This window comes from Bufo gargarizans, chromosome 2 (genome assembly GCF_014858855.1).
Source record: "Bufo gargarizans isolate SCDJY-AF-19 chromosome 2, ASM1485885v1, whole genome shotgun sequence".
NCBI classification, from domain to species: domain Eukaryota; kingdom Metazoa; phylum Chordata; class Amphibia; order Anura; family Bufonidae; genus Bufo; species Bufo gargarizans.
The window spans coordinates 356,253,981-356,279,292 of record NC_058081.1 but is presented as its reverse complement, the minus strand read 5'-3'; the positions used below and the strand labels follow the sequence as shown (position 1 = coordinate 356,279,292).

Genomic DNA, 25,312 nt, shown 5'->3' with positions numbered 1-25,312 from the left:
TAAACAGCACATAGGTTATGTTCGGTTAAAGAAGCTCCAATATTTTTACATTTCTGTTTTTAAAACAAATTCTAAATTTAATGGTGATTTTTTTTTTATTGTTCTCTTTTATATGGCTTACCACTAAAATAACATGGTATATTACAATTTTCATTATTGGCCACTAGATGTCAGTGCAAAAGTCAATACTGGGGCCAAATACAGTATGTTATTGGCTACAGTAAATATGAGTGTTATGACAAAATAAAATTGCTTTAACCTGACACCTAATAGTCAACAAATCTCGGCCAATAATAGAATGCTTTACCATATCCTAAACCAAGTTAATTTAAAGGGGTATTCCAGATTTTTGATAGCGATGACCTATCTTCCAAATATTTTTTATCAAAATCATTATCAATATCAGATTGGTGGAGGTCCAACACCTGGCACCTCCACCATTTTCAGCAGCTGCCCGCACCGGAAACTAAACATTGGATAGAGCCAGAAGCAGAAGGATTCATCTACTGCAGAGGTGCACAACGTTTCCTGGTCGGGGGTCACATTGCCAGACTGAACCAATGACAAGGGCCGAAATTAAAATTTAAAGGTGTATTAACAACTGAAATATTGTACTTATGGCATATTGAACACACATTATATACCATTAATGTCTAGTTACACTTCCAGGACTCCCATCTAATGGGTGAAATACATAAATACATGTGAGCAGCCACAAGACATAAGCATACATGTCTATTACCAGATGGTTGGGGGCCACACAGAATAGTATCAAGGGCCGCATGTGGCCCCCGGGCCGCAGGTTGTGCACCCCTGATCTACTGTGTAGTGGTCGTGTTGGTGTTCTGCATGTCAGGTCAAGTGAATGAGACCGAAGTTGCGGTATACCAGTACGACCACTGACCAGAGCCTTCTGTTTCCAGGTCTACCTACAGTTTCGTTTCCATTGGTGGCAATTGTGGGGATACTAGGTGTCAGAACCCCTAAGTATCATTATGATGACCTATGCAGAAGATAGTCCATGAATATCAAAAAGCTGGTTTACCCCTTTAAAACGGATATGGTAGCTTAAGGTTTTCTTTCAGTTCTGTCTGTCATGCATAAAATGCAACTTTTATAGGAATTTTTACCTTTCGTCTATACAGCGCAATGTCTCCCAGCCGCCAATACACCTTCACATAATATCCAGCCTCGGCTGCATGTTGTATTGGTGATGAACATACAGACAATGCCTTGAGATAACAGTACTCAGCAATCTCATAAATCTGCAAGGCATAGTAGACTCCTGCCAGTCGATGAAATGCAACCAGCTCATTTACTGGGTCATCTGGTTGGAGATATAAAACAATCAGGAGGGAGAAATTCTTTTAGTGTTGTCAATTATAGAATTAAGTGTGAAATACAACAGTCCATCAATTTCAGATGAAGATTTCTTACATTCCATTACTAAGACATGTACAAGGCTTCCAATAGTATATGACTGCTGATGATGTGCCAAACCCATATCCCATCCATCAAAGGGGTTCTCCTATGAATAAATGTTACATTTCTTAACACATTTTCAGTTGGGATCATAATGTGCCTATGTCCAGATATTTCCTATTACATGCTTGTTTTTGCACCCATGATGCTCTTTTAACTCCCTCTCAGAGTGTCCACCTAGTGTCCAAGTTAAGTGGTCACATCTGCAGAGTAGCTCAGAATCAGGATCCTCTTGTACATGGGCGGATAAGTAATTCCTGTATTGGGCAGACCAAACTAGAAGCAGCTTCTCAACAGCACTAGAGACACATTAGGTGGGCACCTCGTAGAATGTAAACCATTGCGGCAAGGGTCCTCTCTCCTTCTGTACCAGTTTTTAACTTGTCTTGTTAATGTTTAGTGCAATTGTCTGTATTATATATGTCCACCCCTTTTCATATCTACACCAGGGGGCGCCACATCAAGTATGTAAGAGAAATATCTACATGCAAAAGCAATTATTTTTTAAATAATTCCAATGTTTTCCATAAGCTAAGAGATTAAACTAATATTTAATAATGAGACAACCCCTTTAAGGATGATGTTTATTGAGATATGAAATATACATTTTAATAAACTTGTTGATAAAATATTACAGATAAGGGTTAGCTGCATGGGAATTTAAGAGAATTAAGAGTAATAGTGATAAGTTATGTTAAATAAGCCATATGTTTGCGATCGTATATGTTTATTTAAACCGACCTTACAATATGTTGGCTATTTTTAGCTAAACCAATTAAGAAAAGTCGTAACCTTACATTTTATTGTCAGTTTTTTATTTTTTATTTCTTCCTTGTAATATGGAAATATTTGGGGTTATGTATATGAAAACTAGTTCAGTAAAAATCTTGGATTTTAACGTTATATTGGATTCTTAAATCTCATGTAAAGAGCCACTTGAAACTCATGGGTCCTGACGTAAGCTTTCCTCTTCCGCTATGTTTACTGTTGTCTTTTCATTACTTTGTGCAATGATAGAACCTATTTTACGACTTATGGATTGACCAGTTTCTCCATACTGTCCATCCATATGCTTTTTTATTTTTTATTTTTGGTGACTTTTTTTGTGCCATGGTAATAATTCAACAGCATTAAAGAGGTATTACAGTTACAACAAGGTATTTGCTATCCACTGAATAGGTAAAAGCTGTTAAATCATTGAGGTTTCCCTGCGCCTTGCACCAATTACGAGAACTGAGGCCCACCCCTTGTATGAATGGAATAAACTGGTAAATGTATGGAACAAGTAGTGCTGCTGTAATTCCAAGCCACAGAGGTATATTTGAAGATAGCCTCTATTTATACAATACATGTTCCAGGGCCAAAAGGGCCCCTTTGTCCTGATTGTACTGAACCTGACAAAAGGAGCCGGTTTGGCTCCAAAACACGTTATTCTGCATAAATAAAGACCATCTTCAAAAATACCTCAGTGGCTTGGAATCCCAGAAGCGCCACCTGTTCCACACATTCACAGGTTAATTGTATCTTCAGGCCCAATATGGGACATGTCTAGAAAGTGAGAAGCAGCTGAATATCCCTGGGTTCAAAGCTTCAAAGGTTGTTTTTCCCTGTGCATAACTAATATACAGACGCAGCCAAGCTAAACTTAATGGTTAACACAAGTAAAAAATGGTTACAAAAGTAAAAAATGGTACAAAAAGGTTAACTAACTCTTTCAATGTATTGCAATGGCTTTTTTCAAGTGATAACACTGTGACATGTGTTATCAGAGTTATCAGAATCAATTTTAGCTTGGCTACATCTGTAGGTGAGCATTTCCTTGTCATGTATTGGAAGTTCTGCCTTTGATGTGCTTCTTTTCTCTTGGATAATTGTATAAAAGGAGTGGCAGGTTCAGAATGCTCATTGCTGCTCTATTCATCTCTATGGGACTGTTGGCGATAGCTAAGCATGGTGCTCGTCTATTTCTGGCAGTCTCATAGACTTTCAGTGGAGCAGAGTCAGGCATGCTCAACCATCACTCTATTCAAACAGAGGACATGGGCCATCTTTGTTGCTGCAGGTAGCAGTGGCCAGACCCCACTATAGAGGGGATAGCTTGTCCTAACCAGAATTTCCCTTTAATGAACCAATCAATTTCCCCCAAGCAGTAGGTGCTTAATTTACCTGGTCCCTAAACCTGTACCAGTATATGTTTATGGTGTGGGCATAAACTTGCTGCCTGAGTGACCTGGCTCTTTGGAAAAAGTCAATGAGTGCTTAAATAGCCTTTTCAAGCAATAGCAATTTTTAAGTCTGAGTTTACAATGGGAAGGACTGAACACTGACACCTTAGGCTGCTTTCACACAGGGGATGCTTCTATCTGAGTGTTGTCGAGTTGAGCTCCCAGTAGCTCTCTTGTACCCTCTGCAAAGCGACTGGACCTTCAATGACTTCTTGTTACATTATAAGACCACTATGTCCAGGGTCGGCGTCAGCACCCGGCAAACCCGGGCCCACTGCTCCTATAGGGCCCACTCAGGTCTATGCAGAAGATCGCTGTACGGGGAATCCCCCAGTGCTACTGAAGATCGCTGTACGGGGAATCAGTGTTACTGAACAGTCAGGACTCTAATTCCCAGCTAAGGAGTCCCTGCTCTGACTCCATATATGGCTATGTCCATATATGGAGTCAGTGCTATAAACATGAAGGGGGTATCCCCAAGCATTATCAGTATGCTTGGGGGCACCCAGTGTAGTTAAGTCTAATTTAGCCTCTATTTCTGAAATGTTTCTGCCAGTATTTGAACTCACAACCTTCTACATTAGAGGCAAGAATTTTAACCACTGAGCTATGGAGCTCAATGCTAAACTGTGTTAGAAAAAACTTATAGTAGTTTCTCATGTAATAGGTATTCCTATACAGCAGAAGTATAATTTTATATATTTTTTAGTAATTGTAAAAAAAATGTATGGCACAAAATAAATGTGTAGTTACTAATATATATCTATATACAGTACAGACCAAAAGTTTGGACACACCTTCTCATTCAAAGAGTTTTCTTTATTTCATGAGTATGAAAAGTGTAGATTCACACTGAAGGCATCAAAACTATGAATTAACACATGTGGCATTATATACATAACAAAAAAGTGTGAAACAACTGAAAATATGTCATATTTTAGGTTATTCAAAGTAGCCTCCTTTTGCTTTGATTACTGCTTTGCACACTCTTGGCATTCTCTTGATGAGCTTCAAGAGGTAGTCACCTGAAATGGTCTTCCAACAGTCTTGAAGGAGTTCCCAGAGATGCTTAGCACTTTTTTACCCTTTTGCCTTCACTCTGCGGTCCAGCTCACCCCAAACAATCTCGATTGGGTTCAGGTCCGGTGACTGTGGAGGCCAGGTCATCTGGTGCAGCACCCCATCACTCTCCTTCATGGTTAAATAGCCCTTACACAGCCTGGAGGTGTGTTTGGGGTCATTGTCCTGTCGAAAAATAAATGATGGTCCAACTAAACGCAAACCGGATGGAATAGAATGCCGCTGCAAGATGCTGTGGTTGCCATGCTGGTTCAGTATGCCTTCAATTTTGAATAAATCCCCAACAGTGTCACCAGCAAAGCACCCCCACACCATCACACCTCCTCCTCCATGCTTCACGGTGGGAACCAGGCATGTAGAGTCCATCCATTCACCTTTTCTGCGTCGCACAAAGACACGGTAGTTGGAACCAAAGATCTAGAATTTGGACTCATCAGACCAAAACACAGATTTCCACTGGTCTAATGTCCATTCCTTGTGTTCTTTAGCCCAAACAAGTCTCTTCTGCTTGTTGCCTGTCCTTAGCAGTGGTTTCCTAGCAGATATTCTACCATGAAGGCCTGATTCACACAGTCTCCTCTTAACAGTTGTTCTAGAGATGTGTCTGCTGCTAGAACTCTGTGTGGCATTGACCTGGTCTCTAATCTGAGCTGCTGTTAACCTGCGATTTCTGAGGCTGGTGACTCGGATGAACTTATCCTCCGCAGGAGGCGGTCCGCATGTGAGCCAGTTTCTTTGTAGCGCTTGATGGTTTTTGTGACTGCACTTGGGGACACTTTCAAAGTTTTCCCAATTTTTCGGACTGACTGACCTTCATTTCTTAAAGTAATGATGGCCACTTTACTTAGCTGCTTTTTTCTTGCCATAATACAAATTCTAGCAGTCTATTCAGTAGGACTATCAGCTGTGTATCCACCTGACTTCTCCACAATGCAACTGATGGTCCCAACCCCATTTATTAGGCAAGAAATCCCACTTATTAAACCTGACAGGGCACACCTGTGAAGTGAAAACCATTTCAGGTGACTACCTCTTGAAGCTCATCAAGAGAATGCCAAGAGTGTGCAAAGCAGTAATCAAAGCAAAAGGTGGCTACTTTGAAGAACCTAGAATATGACATATTTTCAGTTGTTTCACACTTTTTTGTTATGTATATAATTCCACATGTGTTAATTCATAGTTTTGATGCCTTCAGTGTGAATCTACAATTTTCATAGTCACGAAAATAAAGAAAACTCTTTGAATAAGAAGGTGTGTCCAAACTTTTGGTCTGTACTGTATGTATATATATATATATATATATATATATATAAAATCATACTTCTGATATATATGAATGCATAATATGTGGGAAACTACTATTGGGGTTTTTAGCCATAATATACAGTATGTTCAGCAAATGAACATGAATCTCTATAGCCCAGTGGTTAAGGTTCCTGACTTTAATGTAGAAGGCTGTGAGCTTGAATCACAGCATAATCATTTCTAAAATAGATACTAAATAAAACTTAGACACAACTATTATTTTTTGTTGGGAAAGGTGGCAACCCTAACAGAACCCCTGCTCCTCGGTGACCCCAATAACTATTTTTTATACAAACCGGATTCCAAAAAAGTTGGGACACTAAACAAATTGTGAATAAAAACTGAATGCAATGATGTGGAGATGGCAAATGTCAATATTTTATTTGTAATAGAACATAGATGACAGATCAAACGTTTAATCCGAGTAATTGTATCATTTTAAAGGAAAAATACATTGATTAAAATTTTCACGGTGTCAACAAATCCCCAAAAAGTTGGGACAAGTAGCAATAAGAGGCTGGAAAAAGTAAATTTGAGCATAACGAAGAGCTGGAAGACCAATTAACACTAATTAGGTTAATTGGCAACATGATTGGGTATAAAAAGAGCTTCTCAGAGTGGCAGTGTCTCTCAGAAGCCAAGATGGGTAGAGGTTCACCAATTCCCACAATGTTGCGCAGAAAGATAGTGGAGCAGTATCAGAAAGGTGTTACCCAGCGAAAAATTGCAAAGACTTTGCATCTATCATCAACTGTGCATAACATCATCCGAAAATTCTGAGAATCTGGAACAATCTCTGTGCGTAAGGGTCAAGGCTGTAAAACCATACTGGATGCCCGTGATCTCCGGGCCCTTAAACGACACTGCACCACAAACAGGAATGCTACTGTAAAGGAAATCACAGAATGGGCTCAGGAATACTTCCAGAAACCATTGTCAGTGAACACAATCCACCGTGCCATCCGCCGTTGCCAGCTGAAACTCTACAGTGCAAAGAAGAAGCCATTTCTAAGCAAGATCCACAAGCTCAGGCGTTTTCACTGGGCCAGGGAAGACTGTTCTGTGGTCAGACATGTCACGATTCGAAGTTCTTTTTGGAAATCTGGGACGCCATGTCATCCGGACCAAAGAGGACAAGGACAACCCAAGTTGTTATCAACGCTCAGTTCAGAAGCCTGCATCTCTGATGGTATGGGGTTGCATGAGTGTGTGTGGCATGGGCAGCTTGCATGTCTGGAAAGGCACCATCAATGCAGAAAAATATATTCAGGTTCTAGAACAACATATGCTCCCATCCAGACATCATCTCTTTCAGGGAAGACCCTGCATTTTTCAACAAGATAATGCCAGACCACATTCTGCATCAATCACAACATCATGGCTGCGTAGGAGATGGATCCGGGTACTGAAATGGCCAGTCTGCAGTCCAGATCTTTCACCTATAGAGAACCTTTGGCGCATCATAAAGAGGAAGGTGCAACAAAGAAGGCCCAAGACGATTGAACAGTTAGAGGCCTGCATTAGACAAGAATGGGAGAGCATTCCTATTTCTAAACTTGAGAAACTGGTCTCCTCGGTCCCCAGACGTCTGTTGAGTGTTGTAAGAAGAAGGGGAGATGCCACACAGTGGTGAAAATGGCCTTGTCCCAACTTTTTGGGGATTTGTTGACACCATGAAATTCTGATTCAACATATTTTTCCCTTATAATTGTACATTTTCTCAGTTTAAACTTTTGTTCCGTGATTTATGTTCTATTCTGAATAAAATATTAGAAGTTGGCACCTCCACATCATTGCATTCAGTTTTTATTCACGATTTGTATAGTGTCCCAACTTTTTGGAAATCCGGTTTGTAGTTTTGTCTACGGAGATGTGTGGGGGCAAATTTTGACAATACAATTTGGGGGTGTGTATGACTTGATCACTTTTTATTCAATTTTCTTGGGAGATAAAGCGATGAAAAGATGGCAAAAATTTACATCCTTCACCATATGGGGATGGAGCAGCAGTCCGGGAGCACACGTTCACTAGCAGCAGGAAAGATTCGACAGGCTGTTCACCTGACGGAACAGCCAGCCGGAGGTCCGTGCCGCTAGTGTGAAAGTAGCCTTAAACGGAGTCTGACACCAACCAGGACCATTTGTAATGGTTGGGATGTCTGTATAGCTCCACTAATGTCAACTCCTTTCTGTGTGTGATTGAGCTCTCTGTTACCTGCTGCTGGCAGCGGCTTCAATAACCAGTGTCGGAATGGGATACTTAGGGCCCACCAGTGTAACTGATTCTGGGGCCACCTTAGGGCTCCTGCACACTAACTTATTTTTTTCCGTATCTGTACTGTTCACTTCACTTCAATGGGGCCGCAAAAAAAAAAAAACACTCTGTGTGCATTCCGTGTCTGTATGTCCGCATGGCCATTCTGTAAAATGATAGAACATGTCCTATTATTCTCCACATTACAGACAAGGATAGGACTGTTCTATTAGAGGCCGGCTGCTCTGTTCCACATAATGTGGAATGCACACACCCGGTATCCATGTTTTGCAGATCTGCATTTTACAGACTGCAAAACATCCAATGGTCGTGTTCATGAGCACTTACAGTGATAACAGAAATATTAAAGATGAAGTACGATGGCAGACATTTACAGCAAAATGCACAAACATACATGTGGCAGAATGTACACATACTTGTATGTATGTATATCCTGCACTTAAGTCCGTTAGAAACAAGACACATGCAGCACACCAATCACTCATTGGACACATGTGGCACACAAGAAACATACATGGGTCACATGCCACTAATGCATATGTCACATGCTGCACATACACCACTGATACATAGAACATATATAGCACACACCAATCACAAATTGGAAACACGCAATGCACACACCAAGACATTTAAGCTTAACCCTATTAAGTGTAGCACACTTAAAGGGGTTAAAGGGGTTGTTTCACTTCAGCAATTGGCCTTTATCATGTAAAGAAAGTTAATACAAGGCACTTACTAATGTATTGTGATTGTCCATATTGACTCTTTTCTGTCACATTATACACAGCATGTATCCATGGTTTTGAGCATTCTGTAATCCAGCAGCGGTGGCCGTGCTTGCACACTATAGGTAAAGGTGTTGGCCTATGAGCACTTCCAGCCTTTCCCTATAGTGTGTAAGCACGGCCACCACTGCTGGACTACACAGTGGTAATAACAATGGATACATGCGGTGTATAATGTGATGGAAAGAAGGCAATATGGACAATCACAATACATTAATAAGTGCCTTGTATTAACTGCATGTAAAATGCCATTTACTGAAGTGAGACAAACTCTTTAACCTCTTCAAGCATAAATGTCTGGCATGAAAATTACCAAATCTTAACCTCCTCATATTGTACATAATCTACATTATAATTAAATGGGTTGTCCTACCATAATGACCTATTGCCTATCTACAGGATAGGTGATAAGTATCAGATTGCTGGGGTCTGACTGCTGGAACAACCACTAATCATGAAAAAAGGGGTCCTGAGACATTCAATTAAATTACCACCAATCTATGTACACAAGGCAGGGGCATAGCTATAGCGGAAGCAGGGGAAGCAGCTTCTTTGGGGTCGTGACCCAAAAGGGGCCCATCCAGGAGGAGGAGGACTAAAAGATTTTGTCAGGGCCCCCTCAACAGTATTACACAATGAAATGATATACAGTGACAGTATAGACAGTGTAAAAAAACTGATGGAACTGTGGCCTGGTCTGAGAGAGTGATCTTTACTAGCCACAGGAATGGGGGCGGCATGAAAGAAAGGGGTTGCAAAAAAATTACTGGGGGAGGGGGGCCCCATTAAAAAATTTGCTGTGGGGCCCAGTCATTTCTAGCTACATCACTTACACAAGGGTCTTAAGTTCCCATGATCATGGGGGTCCCAGCAGTCAGACCCCCATCAATCAGACACTTATCGCCTGTCGTGTCATAGCTGTTGGACCTTTTTACATTCCCTATCCTTAAAGGTTTTCTTTGGATGCAAAAACATTTTTATTAAATAAAAATAAAAAATCTGGCCCAAAATATGTGTCAAACTAAAATAGAAATGATCGCCTGTTAAAGGACCTGTGTCCACTTTTCTAGTTCTCCTCTATCCACAGGATCGGAGATAACTAAGTGATCCATGGGGGTCTGAATGCTGGAGCCCCCACTGATCCCCCTTCTTCAGTGAGTGGCAGGTCGAGCTTATGCCCTGCTTTTTCATCCATTCTCTATGGGGTTGCTGGAGATGGCAGAGTACAGCGCTGGCTATTTCCAGAGAGAATAAATGGAGCAGCAGGGCATATGTGTGGCCTGCCACACCATCAAAAAGGGGGAACAGGACCCGTCCCTGGGATCAGTGGGGGTTGTAGAATCGGACCCCACTAATCATATAGTTATGCCCTATGGTGTAGAGAGGATAACTTGAAAACCTGGAGTCAGTCTTCAGCCACAGGCATGTACATCAAGAGTTAATATTATCTACATTTTACCCTACACCTGCACTGTGGACGTTCCTTAACATTTTTAATTGATTTCATTCCCCCCTTTTTGTTTAAAAAGCAGTTACATGAACTATGAATCCATAAAGAAGACCTGTCTTATGGTTGAAACGCATTGATTTTATGCAAGAGGACTAATCAGAAGGATCATATTACACATGTTAACAAAAGTCTATTACAAGTCTGTGGAGAAGGGAGGGGGGAGGAGTGAGCAGAGTGAGACAAGACTCCAGGAGAGATAATAAAAAGACTGCTGCAACTAAATAGGAAGTTTCTATCTCAGTGCTTTATTCAGGTCAGTACTCTGTAATGCTAAAGGTAGGAAGCAGATTTTTGTTTGTAGTGGATGGAAAATTGTCTCCACCCACCAGATCCAGGAGAACTGCAAACTAGACATTCAGCATGCACAGTGGAAATGTGGTAAAAAAAAATGCCAGATACAAGTCATACAGTGGCCAGAAATTGTGTTATCCCTCGTGTACACACATTGTACTATTGATTTACATTATGTAAGTTTTATTGAAAAGTTGGGTACACTTTAAAGGGCTTCTGTCACCCCCCATTGTGCAATTTTCATTAGCCGACATTAGCTATTTGCAATCATACGTGTCCTACCTTTGTCTGTGGCTTATTTCTTGTAAAAATCATACTTTTATCATATGCAAATTTCTTCACTACCAGGAAGTTGGGCGTGTACTTGCTGGTAGCCGCCGCATCTGCCGCTTCTAGACACGCCCCATCTCCTCTTGATAGACAGGGCCAACGAGCTCTCTCCTCCTCCCGCTGGCCCCGTCTGCTGCTGAATTTCTGCGCCTGCGACGTAACGTTCCACGATCCCCGATTACGTCACACTACACCCGGAAGAGAAGACTGCCGGGAATCAGCCATAATCGGCAGTCTTCTCTTCCGGGTGTAGTGTGACGTAATTGGTGCAGACTCACTGAGGAAAGAGCTGGCAAGCGAGTGTCCTTCACTCAGTACGCCTGCGCCGATTGAGGAAGGTTATGGCGCAGGCGCGGGAATTCAGCAGCAGACCCGGCCAGCGGGAGGAGGAGAGCGCTCGCTGGCCCTGTCTATCAAGAGGAGATGGGGCGTGTCTAGAAGCGGCAGATGCGGCGGATACCAGCAAGTATACGCCCAACTTGCTGGTAGTGAAGAAATTTGCATATCATAAAAGTATGATTTTTACAAGAAATAAGCCACAGAAAAAGGTAGGATGTCGGCTAATGGAAATTGCACAATGGGGGGTGACATAAGCCCTTTAAAGATGAGAAGAAACATGTAGAATACCTACCAATAAGTGTGCTGAGCCTGACAGCCATTGTAGCAAATTCCAGTGATGATTTATGATCTCCTTGATTTATTAGAAGCTGAGTGAGTTTGTGAAAGATTCGGAGCTGTGCTCGGGTGTCTTCTACTTTCTTTGCTAGTGGTAGGGCACCTTCCTGAAATTGAGGATACGCCTTATGAATATGGCTGTACTGAAAATTACTTGATAAACTGAACAAAACAGACTACTTTTTACTAAATATTATATATCAAATCTTATCATATGAGTAATGTTATATTGGTGTAATGCCTGTAGGTAGGGACAGACCCGCACAGTGAGCCCTAATATAGAACCCAGCCTGCTTTCTCTACCTACTTGCAGTGCAAGCCTTAGGTAGCAAGACCTCAACTGGCCAAGAGTCCGAGGTCAGAACCAGACAGGATGCACAGTACAAATCATGAGAGACAGAGAATGCTCAAAGGACAGGATGAGGTCAAAAACATTAACAATCCAAATCAACACAGGAACAAGAACCAGGAACCTAGCTATCACTGGCACTGGTGTATGGCCAGGAAGGGTTTTAAATAGAGCACCGAGTCCCTGGATCAGCACCTGATAGGTGCTCCATCAGAAATATTAGAAAGTAAGAATAGAGCATCTGAGCAATCACCCCACTGCTAATCTCGTCAACATCCGCTGCAGGGAGAAACAGAGCATTGCATCCATTGCATCCTGCATCCAGAGCATTGCCATTCTGAGGCTGAAGATCGTGCTGCTGAAGCTCGGACAGGTACGTTTATGACAAAGGATCTCAGAGCAGTACAAGGCCAGGTGCTCAGGTGAGACTACTTCTTATGTCAATATTCAAAGATAACTGGGCAATCCAAAGATGATGCTCAAATAATATGCATTTATTTAAAGCATAACATGATGTTTCAGTTTGATACCAGATCTGCACTACAGGTAGACACGGCAATAAAGGCACTGTGCAATGCAACCACCAGCCCAGGAAAATAATTCTGTCTCAGAACTAGTCTCTATCGACAAGAAAAAAATACAGAAAGATAACATATTTTTGGCCCTGTTTGGGGGTTACATATAAATTACTTTGCAATCTATATAATTATTTTGAAACATTTAAAATATTATATACTATTCAAGTTTCACACGGAATTACACTGTAATTCTTCATGTTATTATGGTCATGTGTGTTTTTTTTTTTTCCAGGAAGAACAAAAGAAAATATACATTTGATGAAGTTGGGGAGAGTCGGGAGCTCCCCATACACATTATAGTTTTGTCCTAACCCGCCAACAAAAGAATAATGTATATGGACAGCTTTAGAGCAGGAGCATACAGTAAACAGCTCTGCTCCCTATACTATGGCAAAAGATGATTGTAGACAGAGGACTTGCACCATTTGCCATCAAAAGTCAGCAGGCTGTCATTAAGTAGTTACTGTATTCTTTGTATAGATGCACATCATGCAATAAAAACACTAAATTCTTGATTAAACACGGATTACAATATTAGGGCTGTCCAGTTCCCAAAGGGCTAGCGTTTTGAAGTTTTATTTATAAGTAGTCATTACCTTATAAAATGGTAGAGCCTTCTCTCTCGTCTGCAGCCCATGGAAGAACACATCTCCAGCAGCTTCATACAGGTGCAATGTTGCAGTAAAGTGCTCTGCTTTCAAGGAAGTCTGGATGCCAGCCTGTATTAGATGCATGTTTTAGCCATAGGTGTATCTTAACATTTTAGCATTATTTCACATTTTATAGGTATAATCAGGGATTTAACAAGGGGGTGCGGGGAGTCAAGGAACATGTAAGTTTGTAAGAGGGTAGTATGTAATTCCAGTCTGTTCTAGTATCTGTATAATATGTGTTCCACTCTACTATGTCTAAGATGTAACTGAGGGTGTTTTTCGCAGTAAAGTTGTGCAAATTCTGCCGCCTTCTTGATTCTTATGATTATATGCTACACTGGTTGTGCTCACAAGTTACTAGATGCTAGGAGGGTAACAACAAGCCACTCTGCTTCATTCTCAATGCAAAGCCAGGGCAGTTATCAGAATTTTTGCTATTGGTGAAGAAAAGCATAGGTATGTAGGACTTTGGGTATAAGTTAGCACTGTTAATGCATTACTTTACGTGTAGTTGATCCTCATCCAAAACTGAATTCATAAATCTACTGAACTCAAATCCCCCAGCATTCCTTATATTTACACATGTACAGAAAAATGTATAACTCCCAAGATGCAGAGCGCATTCAATTACATTAATTTTGGGTATTATGATTATACGTTAAACAATTTATTCACAAACTTACTCAACCTTTTCTTTAACTATATCTGCATATAATTAAGGCAAAATGAGAGAATTCTTAACTGTTAGCATACTGTGCATTGACATATACAGTTGCAAGAAAAAGTATGTGAACCCTTTGGAATTATATGGATTTCTGCACAAATTAGTCATAAAATGTGATCTGATCTTCATCTAAGTCACAACAATAGACAATCACAATCTGCTTAAACTAATAACACACAATGAATTAAATGTTACCACGTTTTTATTGAACACACCATGTAAATTTTCACAGTGCAGGTGGAAAAAGTATGTGAACCCATAGACTAATGACATCTCCAAGAGCTAATTGGAGTGAGGTGTCAGCCAACTGGAGTCCAATCAATGAGATGAGATTGGAGGTGTTGGTTACAGCTGCTCTGCCCTATAAAAAACACACACCAGTTCTGAGTTTGCTTTTCACAAGAAGCATTGCCTGATGTGAATGATGCCTCGCACAAAAAAGCTCTCAGAAGAACTACGATTAAGAATTGTTGACTTGCATAAAGCTGGAAAGGGTTATAAAAGTATCTCCAAAAGCCTTGCTGTTCATCAGTCCACGGTAAGACAAATTGTCTATAAATGGAGAAAGTTCAGCACTGCTGCTACTCTTCCTATGAGTGGCCGTCCTCTAAAGATGACTGCAAGAGCACAGCGCAGACTGCTCAATGAGGTGAATCCTAGAGTGTCAGCTAAAGACTTACAAAATTCTCTGGCATATGCTAACATCCCTGTTAGCGAATCTAGCATATGTAAAACACTAAACAAGAATAGATTTCATGGGAGGATACCACAGAGGAAGCCACTGCTGTCCAAAAAAACTATTGCTGCACGTTTACAGCTTGCATAAGAGAACCTGGATGTTCCACAGCAGTACTGGCAAAATATTCTGTGGACAGATGAAGCCAAAGTTGAGTTGTTTGGAAGAAACACACAACACTATATGTGGAGAAAAAGAGGCACAGCACACCAACATCAAAACCTCATCCCAACTGTGAAGTATGGTGGTGGGGGCATCATGGTTTGGGGCTTATTTGCTGCGTCAGGGCCTGGACGGATTGCTATTATCGAAGGAAAAATGAATTCCCAAGTTTATCAAGACATTTTGCAGGAGAAATTAAGGACATCTGTCCACTAGCTGAAGCTTAACAGAAGATGGGTGTTGCAACAGGACAACAACCCATAGCATAGAAGTAAATTAACAACAGAATGGCTTAAACAGAAGAAAATACACCTTTTGGAGTGGCCCAGTCAGAGTCCTGACCTCAACCAGATTGAGATTATGTGGCATGACCTCAAGAAAGTGATTCACACCAGACATCCCAAGAATATTGCTGAACTGAAACAGTTCTCTAAAGAGGAATGGTCAAGAATTACTCCTGACCGTTGTGCATGTCTGATCTGCAACTACAGGAAACGTTTGGTTGAAGTTATTGCTGCCAAAGGAGGTTCAAGCAGTTATTAAATCCAAGGGTTCACATACTTTTCCACCTGCACTGTAAATGTTCACATGGTGTGTTCAATAAAAATATGGTAACATTTAATTCTTTGTGTGATATTAGCTTAAGCAAACTGTGATTGTCTATTGCTGTGACTTAGATGAAGATCAGATCACATTTTATGACCAATTTGTGCAGAAATCCATATCATTCCAAAGGGTTCACATACTTTTTTTTGCAACTGTAAATGTATTAAGCAGGTAAAGGCTATGTACACCTTTAGGGCTAATTTGTTTTTATTATTGCATTGTACTCATTTTGAGCTAAAAATGATTTTTCAAATTGGTCTTTATAAAAAATATGAAGTCCTTTTTTTCTGTACAGAGCTGAGATGCCCTAGTACTGTGATGGCTAACCTCTGGCACTCCAGCTGTGGTAAAACTACGACTCCCAAGATATAAACTTGCTTGGCTGTTTTCAGAACCCCATCACTTGTCTAGTAGCTCCCTTTGGATTTTCTGTCTTTTCCATCAGTTAGGGAGCAGATAGGCTCCTTATCTCTGCTCTCTGATATTAGAAACACTCATTATAGCTCAGTTCTTATCTTACTGATAAGAATGTGGCTTAAATAAGTGTTTATGACCTCTCAGTAGTTTAGAGAGGTTTATTAGATGACCAGCACAAAGTCAAAGTAAAAAGTCAACACAGCAAAAAAAATTGTTAAACCTTTGTGACAGAATGGCTCAATATTTTTAATAAAGGCCAGTTGAAAAAAAAAGATTTTAGCCAAAAATGAGTAAAATGCAATCATAAAAAATTGACTTCAAATGTGTTCATAGCCTTTAAGACACATATCTGGTCATGATTAAGAACCATTTGGTTCGAAACATGTAGACCGTACTGGGGCTTATTTTTGGAGGTTTCTATCACTGCTGTACATTTGGTTTGTGGAATAAACGTCAAGCAAGAAAAACAAAGTGCTGGATCTTTCTTCTTTTCCGTTCAAGTACATATCTGTGGTTCACCTGATTAATACTCTCGTTTTCTTTTGTTGATCCAAGGCTCCATTCCCGAGTTATGATACGTTTTCTTAATATACAAATTGGTGCAATGAGGACATCACCATTGCTCTTGATGCATCCAAGCTCCACTCTTTTCTGTGGTCAGCCTCTCACTGGCTGCTTTGATTGACAGAGGCAGACAGTGGCAAAGCAGCCAGGGAGGGGCAGGCCACAGAAAGGAGCAGAGCTTGAGAGCAACAAGAGCAATAGTGACCCCTCATTGTACCAAATGCCTAATCATCATTATCATAACTCGGGACCAGAGTCATCGATCAACAAAAGAAAAACAGCATTTTAATCAGCTGGACCACAGCTATGTGTCTTTGAAAATATTTTGATGAAAAGGCTGCTGGTGACAGACTCCCTTTAAAATCTGCACACTAATGCAGCATAGCTATTTTTGCTATCATCCGGTGATAATATAATGAAATTCGGTGGAATTATATATGACGTATACCCTATTTAGACTTTGCCCTGCCAAGTTGCCAGTTGAATTCTGTCTGCACAGTCTTCAATGAACCCAAGACAGCTATGCCAGATCTGATTTCAGACAGATCCTGGCAAACCTTGATGGAACCCATCGATTCATATTGGCATTTGTCAAGGGTTACAGTATTTTGACAGCAAAAATAAAAAAGGTCTGCAGACTGCATTTTTCATACCATCAAAAAAGGTCAGAACCCCTGACTGGCAAACTCAGGACAGACTGCCAATAATACTAATGTGAGCAGAGCCTTCCCATTCACATTTCAGTGTTACATTGTATTTCACATTTATTACGTACATGCAGGTATATCTCGACAAGTTCATCTTCCTGCAGCAGATAATATAGTTTTCCAGCTTGAATCCACCTCTCAGCAGATTTTTCATGTTGCCCCAGATCAATGGAAATCCTTAGACTTTGCTTCGTATAATCCAGAGCTTTTCTAAGGGATCTAGAAATGAATACAATATTCTTAACACAGCAGTGTTGAGGCTCATGGTAGGGTAAAGCACAGAGAAGTAAATTGAAGCTATTCTTCCCAATCACTAATGTGTATAATGGGTTTCTGGTTATGTACTTTATTATGTAATGGCATTAGGGATGAGCGAACTCGAACTGTATAGTTCGGGTTCGTACCGAATTTTGGGGTGTCCGTGACACGGACCCGAACCCGGACATTTTCGTAAGAGGCCGGGTTCGGGTTCGGTGTTCGTCGCTTTCTTCGCGCTTTTGTGACGCTTTCTTGGCGCTTTTTGAAAGGCTGCAAAGCAGCCAATCAACAAGCGTCATACTACTTGCCCCAAGAGGCCATCACAGCCATGCCTACTATTGGCATGGCTGTGATTGGCCAGAGCACCATGTGACCCAGCCTCTATTTAAGCTGGAGTCACATAGCGCCGCCCGTCACTCTGCTCTGATTAGCGTAGGGAGAGGTTGCGGCTGCGACAGTAGGGCGAGATTAGGCAGATTAACTCCTCCAAAGGACTTGATTAACTGATCGATCTGCAGCTGTGGATCATTGAGCTGCTGATCCTCAATTGCTCACTGTTTTTAGGCTGCACAGACCGTTTGTCAGTCTCATTTTTCTGGGGTGATCGGCGGCCATTTTGTGTCTTGTGGTGCGCCAGCACAAGCTGCGACCAAGTGCATTTAACCCTCAATGGTGTGGTTGTTTTTTGGCTAAAGCCTACATCAGGGTGAAGCTGTCACACCAAGTGCATTTAACCAGCAATAGTCTGTTCATTTTTTGGCCATATACAAAATCAGGGGCAAGCTGCGCCTGTCACCAAGTGCATTTAACCCTCAATGGTGTGGTTGTTTTTTGGCTAAAGCCTACATCAGGGTGAAGCTGTCACACCAAGTGCATTTAACCAGCAATAGTCTGTTCATTTTTTGGCCATATACAAAATCAGGGGCAAGCTGCGCCTGTCACCAAGTGCATTTAACCCTCAATGGTGTGGTTGTTTTTTGGCTAAAGCCTACATCAGGGTGAAGCTGTCACACCAAGTGCATTTAACCAGCAATAGTCTGTTCATTTTTTGGCCATATACAAAATCAGGGGCAAGCTGCGCCTGTCACCAAGTGCATTTAACCCTCAATGGTGTGGTTGTTTTTTGGCTAAAGCCTACATCAGGGTGAAGCTGTCACACCAAGTGCATTTAACCAGCAATAGTCTGTTCATTTTTTGGCCATATCCCAGTCTAATTCTGTCACTAAATCCATACCGGTCACCCAGCGCCTAAATACTAGGCCTCAAATTTATATCCAGCTAAATCTGTCCCTAGTGCTGTAGCTGGGCGAGTTATTTAGTGTCCGTTCAAGCACATTTCTTGTTCTGGGTTGAAATACAATTCCCAATTTAGCAATTTCATAATTTAGTGGTTCCTGCTATATCAGAGCTATTTGAAATCTATCCCAAAAAGGGTATATAATATTGAAGGTGCACATTGGGTCATTCAGAATAACTTCACACACACCCGCTACTGTGTATTTCCAAGTCTAATTCTGTCACTAAACCCATACCTGTCACCCAGCGCCTAAATACTAGGCCTCAAATTTAAATCCCTCTAAATCTCTCGTTACCCACCGCTGTACTGTTGTTGCTGGGCAAGATATTTAGTGTCCGTCAAAGCACATTTTTTGTTCTGGGTTGAAGTACAATTCCCAATTTAGCAATTTCATAATTTAGTGGTTTCTGCTATATCAGAGCTATTTGAAATCTATCCCTAAAAGGGTATATAATATTGAAGGTGCACATAGGGTCATTCAGAATAACTTCACACACACGCTTCTGTGCATTTCCAAGTCTAATTCTGTCACTAAATCCATACCGGTGACCCAGCGCCTAAATACTAGGCCTCAAATTTAAATCCCTCTAAATCTCTCGTTACCCACCACTGTACTGTTGTTGCTGGGCAAGATATTTAGTGTCCGTCAAAGCACATTTTTTGTTCTGGGTTGAAGTACAATTCCCAATTTAGCAATTTCATAATTTAGTGGTTTCTGCTATATCAGAGCTATTTGAAATCTATCCCTAAAAGGGTATATAATATTGAAGGTGCACATAGGGTCATTCAGAATAACTTCACACACACGCTTCTGTGCATTTCCAAGTCTAATTCTGTCACTAAATCCATACCGGTGACCCAGCGCCTAAATACTAGGCCTCAAATTTAAATCCCTCTAAATCTCTCGTTACCCACCGCTGTACTGTTGTTGCTGGGCAAGATATTTAGTGTCCGTCAAAGCACATTTTTTGTTCTGGGTTGAAGTACAATTCCCAATTTAGCAATTTCATAATTTAGTGGTTTCTGCTATATCAGAGCTATTTGAAATCTATCCCTAAAAGGGTATATAATATTGAAGGTGCACATAGGGTCATTCAGAATAACTTCACACACACGCTTCTGTGCATTTCCAAGTCTAATTCTGTCACTAAATCCATACCGGTGACCCAGCGCCTAAATACTAGGCCTCAAATTTAAATCCCTCTAAATCTCTCGTTACCCACCGCTGTACTGTTGTTGCTGGGCAAGATATTTAGTGTCCGTCAAAGCACATTTTTTGTTCTGGGTTGAAGTACAATTCCCAATTTAGCAATTTCATAATTTAGTGGTTCCTGCTATATCAGAGCTATTTGAAATCTATCCCAAAAAGGGTATATAATATTGAAGGTGCACATTGGGTCATTCAGAATAACTTCACACACACCCGCTACTGTGTATTTCCAAGTCTAATTCTGTCACTAAACCCATACCTGTCACCCAGCGCCTAAATACTAGGCCTCAAATTTAAATCCCTCTAAATCTCTCGTTACCCACCGCTGTACTGTTGTTGCTGGGCAAGATATTTAGTGTCCGTCAAAGCACATTTTTTGTTCTGGGTTGAAGTACAATTCCCAATTTAGCAATTTCATAATTTAGTGGTTTCTGCTATATCAGAGCTATTTGAAATCTATCCCTAAAAGGGTATATAATATTGAAGGTGCACATAGGGTCATTCAGAATAACTTCACACACACGCTTCTGTGCATTTCCAAGTCTAATTCTGTCACTAAATCCATACCGGTGACCCAGCGCCTAAATACTAGGCCTCAAATTTAAATCCCTCTAAATCTCTCGTTACCCACCGCTGTACTGTTGTTGCTGGGCAAGATATTTAGTGTCCGTCAAAGCACATTTTTTGTTCTGGGTTGAAGTACAATTCCCAATTTAGCAATTTCATAATTTAGTGGTTTCTGCTATATCAGAGCTATTTGAAATCTATCCCTAAAAGGGTATATAATATTGAAGGTGCACATAGGGTCATTCAGAATAACTTCACACACACGCTTCTGTGCATTTCCAAGTCTAATTCTGTCACTAAATCCATACCGGTGACCCAGCGCCTAAATACTAGGCCTCAAATTTAAATCCCTCTAAATCTCTCGTTACCCACCACTGTACTGTTGTTGCTGGGCAAGATATTTAGTGTCCGTCAAAGCACATTTTTTGTTCTGGGTTGAAGTACAATTCCCAATTTAGCAATTTCATAATTTAGTGGTTCCTGCTATATCAGAGCTATTTGAAATCTATCCCAAAAAGGGTATATAATATTGAAGGTGCACATTGGGTCATTCAGAATAACTTCACACACACCCGCTACTGTGTATTTCCAAGTCTAATTCTGTCACTAAACCCATACCTGTCACCCAGCGCCTAAATACTAGGCCTCAAATTTAAATCCCTCTAAATCTCTCGTTACCCACCGCTGTACTGTTGTTGCTGGGCAAGATATTTAGTGTCCGTCAAAGCACATTTTTTGTTCTGGGTTGAAGTACAATTCCCAATTTAGCAATTTCATAATTTAGTGGTTTCTGCTATATCAGAGCTATTTGAAATCTATCCCTAAAAGGGTATATAATATTGAAGGTGCACATAGGGTCATTCAGAATAACTTCACACACACGCTTCTGTGCATTTCCAAGTCTAATTCTGTCACTAAATCCATACCGGTGACCCAGCGCCTAAATACTAGGCCTCAAATTTAAATCCCTCTAAATCTCTCGTTACCCACCGCTGTACTGTTGTTGCTGGGCAAGATATTTAGTGTCCGTCAAAGCACATTTTTTGTTCTGGGTTGAAGTACAATTCCCAATTTAGCAATTTCATAATTTAGTGGTTCCTGCTATATCAGAGCTATTTGAAATCTATCCCAAAAAGGGTATATAATATTGAAGGTGCACATTGGGTCATTCAGAATAACTTCACACACACCCGCTACTGTGTATTTCCAAGTCTAATTCTGTCACTAAACCCATACCTGTCACCCAGCGCCTAAATACTAGGCCTCAAATTTAAATCCCTCTAAATCTCTCGTTACCGCTGTACTGTTGTAGCTGGGAAAGTTATTTAGTGCCCGTCAAAGCACATTTTTTGTTCTGGGTTGAAGTACAATTCCCAATTTAGCAATTTCATAATTTAGTGGTTCCTGCTATATCAGAGCTATTTGAAATCTATCCCAAAAAGGGTATATAATATTCAAGGTGCACATTGGGTCATTCAGAATAACTTCACACACACGCTTCTGTGCATTTCCAAGTCTAATTCTGTCACTAAATCCATACCGGTCACCCAGCGCCTAAATACTAGGCCTCAAATTTATATCCCGCTGAATTTGAATACAATACATTGGGCCAAATAATATATTTGTTGTTGTGGTGAACCATAACAATGAGAAAAACATCTAGTAAGGGACGCGGACGTGGACATGGTCGTGGTGGTGTTAGTGGACCCTCTGGTGCTGGGAGAGGACGTGGCCGTTCTGCCACATCCACACGTCCTAGTGTACCAACTACCTCAGGTCCCAGTAGCCGCCAGAATTTACAGCGATATATGGTGGGGCCCAATGCCGTTCTAAGGATGGTAAGGCCTGAGCAGGTACAGGCATTAGTCAATTGGGTGGCCGACAGTGGATCCAGCACGTTCACATTATCTCCCACCCAGTCTTCTGCAGAAAGCGCACAGATGGCGCCTGAAAACCAACCCCATCAGTCTGTCACATCACCCCCATGCATACCAGGGAAACTGTCTCAGCCTCAAGTTATGCAGCAGTCTCTTATGCTGTTTGAAGACTCCGCTGGCAGGGTTTCCCAAGGGCATCCACCTAGCCCTTCCCCAGCGGTGAAAGACATAGAATGCACTGACGCACAACCACTTATGTTTCCTGATGATGAGGACATGGGAATACCACCTCAGCATGTCTCTGATGATGACGAAACACAGGTGCCAACTGCTGCGTCTTTCTGCAGTGTGCAGACTGAACAGGAGGTCAGGGATCAAGACTGGGTGGAAGACGATGCAGGGGACGATGAGGTCCTAGACCCCACATGGAATGAAGGTCGTGCCACTGACTTTCACAGTTCGGAGGAAGAGGCAGTGGTGAGACCGAGCCAACAGCGTAGCAAAAGAGGGAGCAGTGGGCAAAAGCAGAACACCCGCCGCCAAGAGACTCCGCCTGCTACTGACCGCCGCCATCTGGGACCGAGCACCCCAAAGGCAGCTTCAAGGAGTTCCCTGGCATGGCACTTCTTCAAACAATGTGCTGACGACAAGACCCGAGTGGTTTGCACGCTGTGCCATCAGAGCCTGAAGCGAGGCATTAACGTTCTGAACCTGAGCACAACCTGCATGACCAGGCACCTGCATGCAAAGCATGAACTGCAGTGGAGTAAACACCTTAAAACCAAGGAAGTCACTCAGGCTCCCCCTGCTACCTCTTCTGCTGCTGCCGCCTCGGCCTATTCTGCTGCTGCCGCCTCGGCCTCTTCCTCCGCCTCTGGAGGAACGTTGGCACCTGCCGCCCAGCAAACAGGGGATGTACCACCAACACCACCACCACCACCTCCGTCACCAAGCGTCTCAACCATGTCACACGCCAGCGTTCAGCTCTCCATCTCACAAACATTTGATAGAAAGCGTAAATTCCCACCTAGCCACCCTCGATCCCTGGCCCTGAATGCCAGCATTTCTAAACTACTGGCCTATGAAATGCTGTCATTTAGGCTGGTGGACACAGACAGCTTCAAACAGCTCATGTCGCTTGCTGTCCCACAGTATGTTGTTCCCAGCCGGCACTACTTCTCCAAGAGAGCCGTGCCTTCCCTGCACAACCAAGTATCCGATAAAATCAAGTGTGCACTGCGCAACGCCATCTGTAGCAAGGTCCACCTAACCACAGATACGTGGACCAGTAAGCACGGCCAGGGACGCTATATCTCCCTAACTGCACACTGGGTAAATGTAGTGGCAGCTGGGCCCCAGGCGGAGAGCTGTTTGGCGCACGTCCTGCCGCCGCCAAGGATCGCAGGGCAACATTCTTTGCCTCCTGTTGCCACCTCCTCCTTCTCGGCTTCCTCCTCCTCTTCTTCCACCTGCTCATCCAGTCAGCCACACACCTTCACCACCAACTTCAGCACAGCCCGGGGTAAACGTCAGCAGGCCATTCTGAAACTCATATGTTTGGGGGACAGGCCCCACACCGCACAGGAGTTGTGGCGGGGTATTGAACAACAGACCGACGAGTGGTTGCTGCCGGTGAGCCTCAAGCCCGGCCTGGTGGTGTGTGATAATGGGCGAAATCTCGTTGCAGCTCTGGGACTAGCCAATTTGACGCACATCCCTTGCTTGGCGCATGTGCTGAATTTGGTGGTGCAGAAGTTCATTCACAACTACCCCGACATGTCAGAGCTGCTGCATAAAGTGCGGGCCGTCTGTTCGCGCTTCCGGCGTTCACATCCTGCCGCTGCTCGCCTGTCTGCGCTACAGCGTAACTTCGGCCTTCCCGCTCACCGCCTCATATGCGACGTGCCCACCAGGTGGAACTCCACCTTGCACATGCTGGACAGACTGTGCGAGCAGCAGCAGGCCATAGTGGAGTTTCAGCTGCAGCACGCACGGGTCAGTCGCACTACAGAACAGCACCACTTCACCACCAATGACTGGGCCTCCATGCGAGACCTGTGTGCCCTGTTGCGCTGTTTCGAGTACTCCACCAACATGGCCAGTGGCGATGACACCGTTATCAGCGTTACAATACCACTTCTATGTCTCCTTGAGAAAACACTTAGGGCGATGATGGAACAGGAGGTGGCCCAGGAGGAGGAGGAGGAGGATGAGGAAGAGGGGTCATTTTTAGCACTTTCAGGCCAGTCTCTTCGAAGTGACTCAGAGGGAGGTTTTTTGCAACAGCAGAGGCCAGGTACAAATGTGGCCAGCCAGGGCCCACTACTGGAGGACGAGGAGGACGAGGATGAGGAGGAGGTGGAGGAGGATGAGGATGAAGCATGGTCACAGCGGGGTGGCACCCAACGCAGCTCGGGTCCATCACTGGTGCGTGGCTGGGGGGAAAGGCAGGACGATGACGATACGCCTCCCACAGAGGACAGCTTGTCCTTACCCCTGGGCAGCCTGGCACACATGAGCGACTACATGCTGCAGTGCCTGCGCAACGACAGCAGAGTTGCCCACATTTTAACCTGTGCGGACTACTGGGTTGCCACCCTGCTGGATCCACGCTACAAAGACAATGTGCCCACCTTACTTCCTGCAC

At 42.5% G+C, this 25,312-nt stretch overlaps 1 protein-coding gene across 4 annotated transcripts in view; it reads right to left on the bottom strand.

The window, feature by feature from the left end:
• Nucleotides 1-25,312, bottom strand: part of SH3TC2 (SH3 domain and tetratricopeptide repeats 2) — a 198,405-nt gene that overhangs the window by 1,555 nt on the left and 171,538 nt on the right. For all 4 annotated transcript variants that reach the window (XM_044280726.1, XM_044280724.1, XM_044280725.1 and 1 more), the window contains 4 exons: nt 17,525-17,675; nt 13,484-13,606; nt 11,917-12,067; nt 1,131-1,327 (listed from right to left, as the gene is read on the bottom strand). In XM_044280726.1, the coding sequence (XP_044136661.1) occupies nt 1,131-1,327; nt 11,917-12,067; nt 13,484-13,606; nt 17,525-17,675 (622 nt within the window). The remainder of the gene's footprint in view (nt 1-1,130; nt 1,328-11,916; nt 12,068-13,483; nt 13,607-17,524; nt 17,676-25,312) is intronic.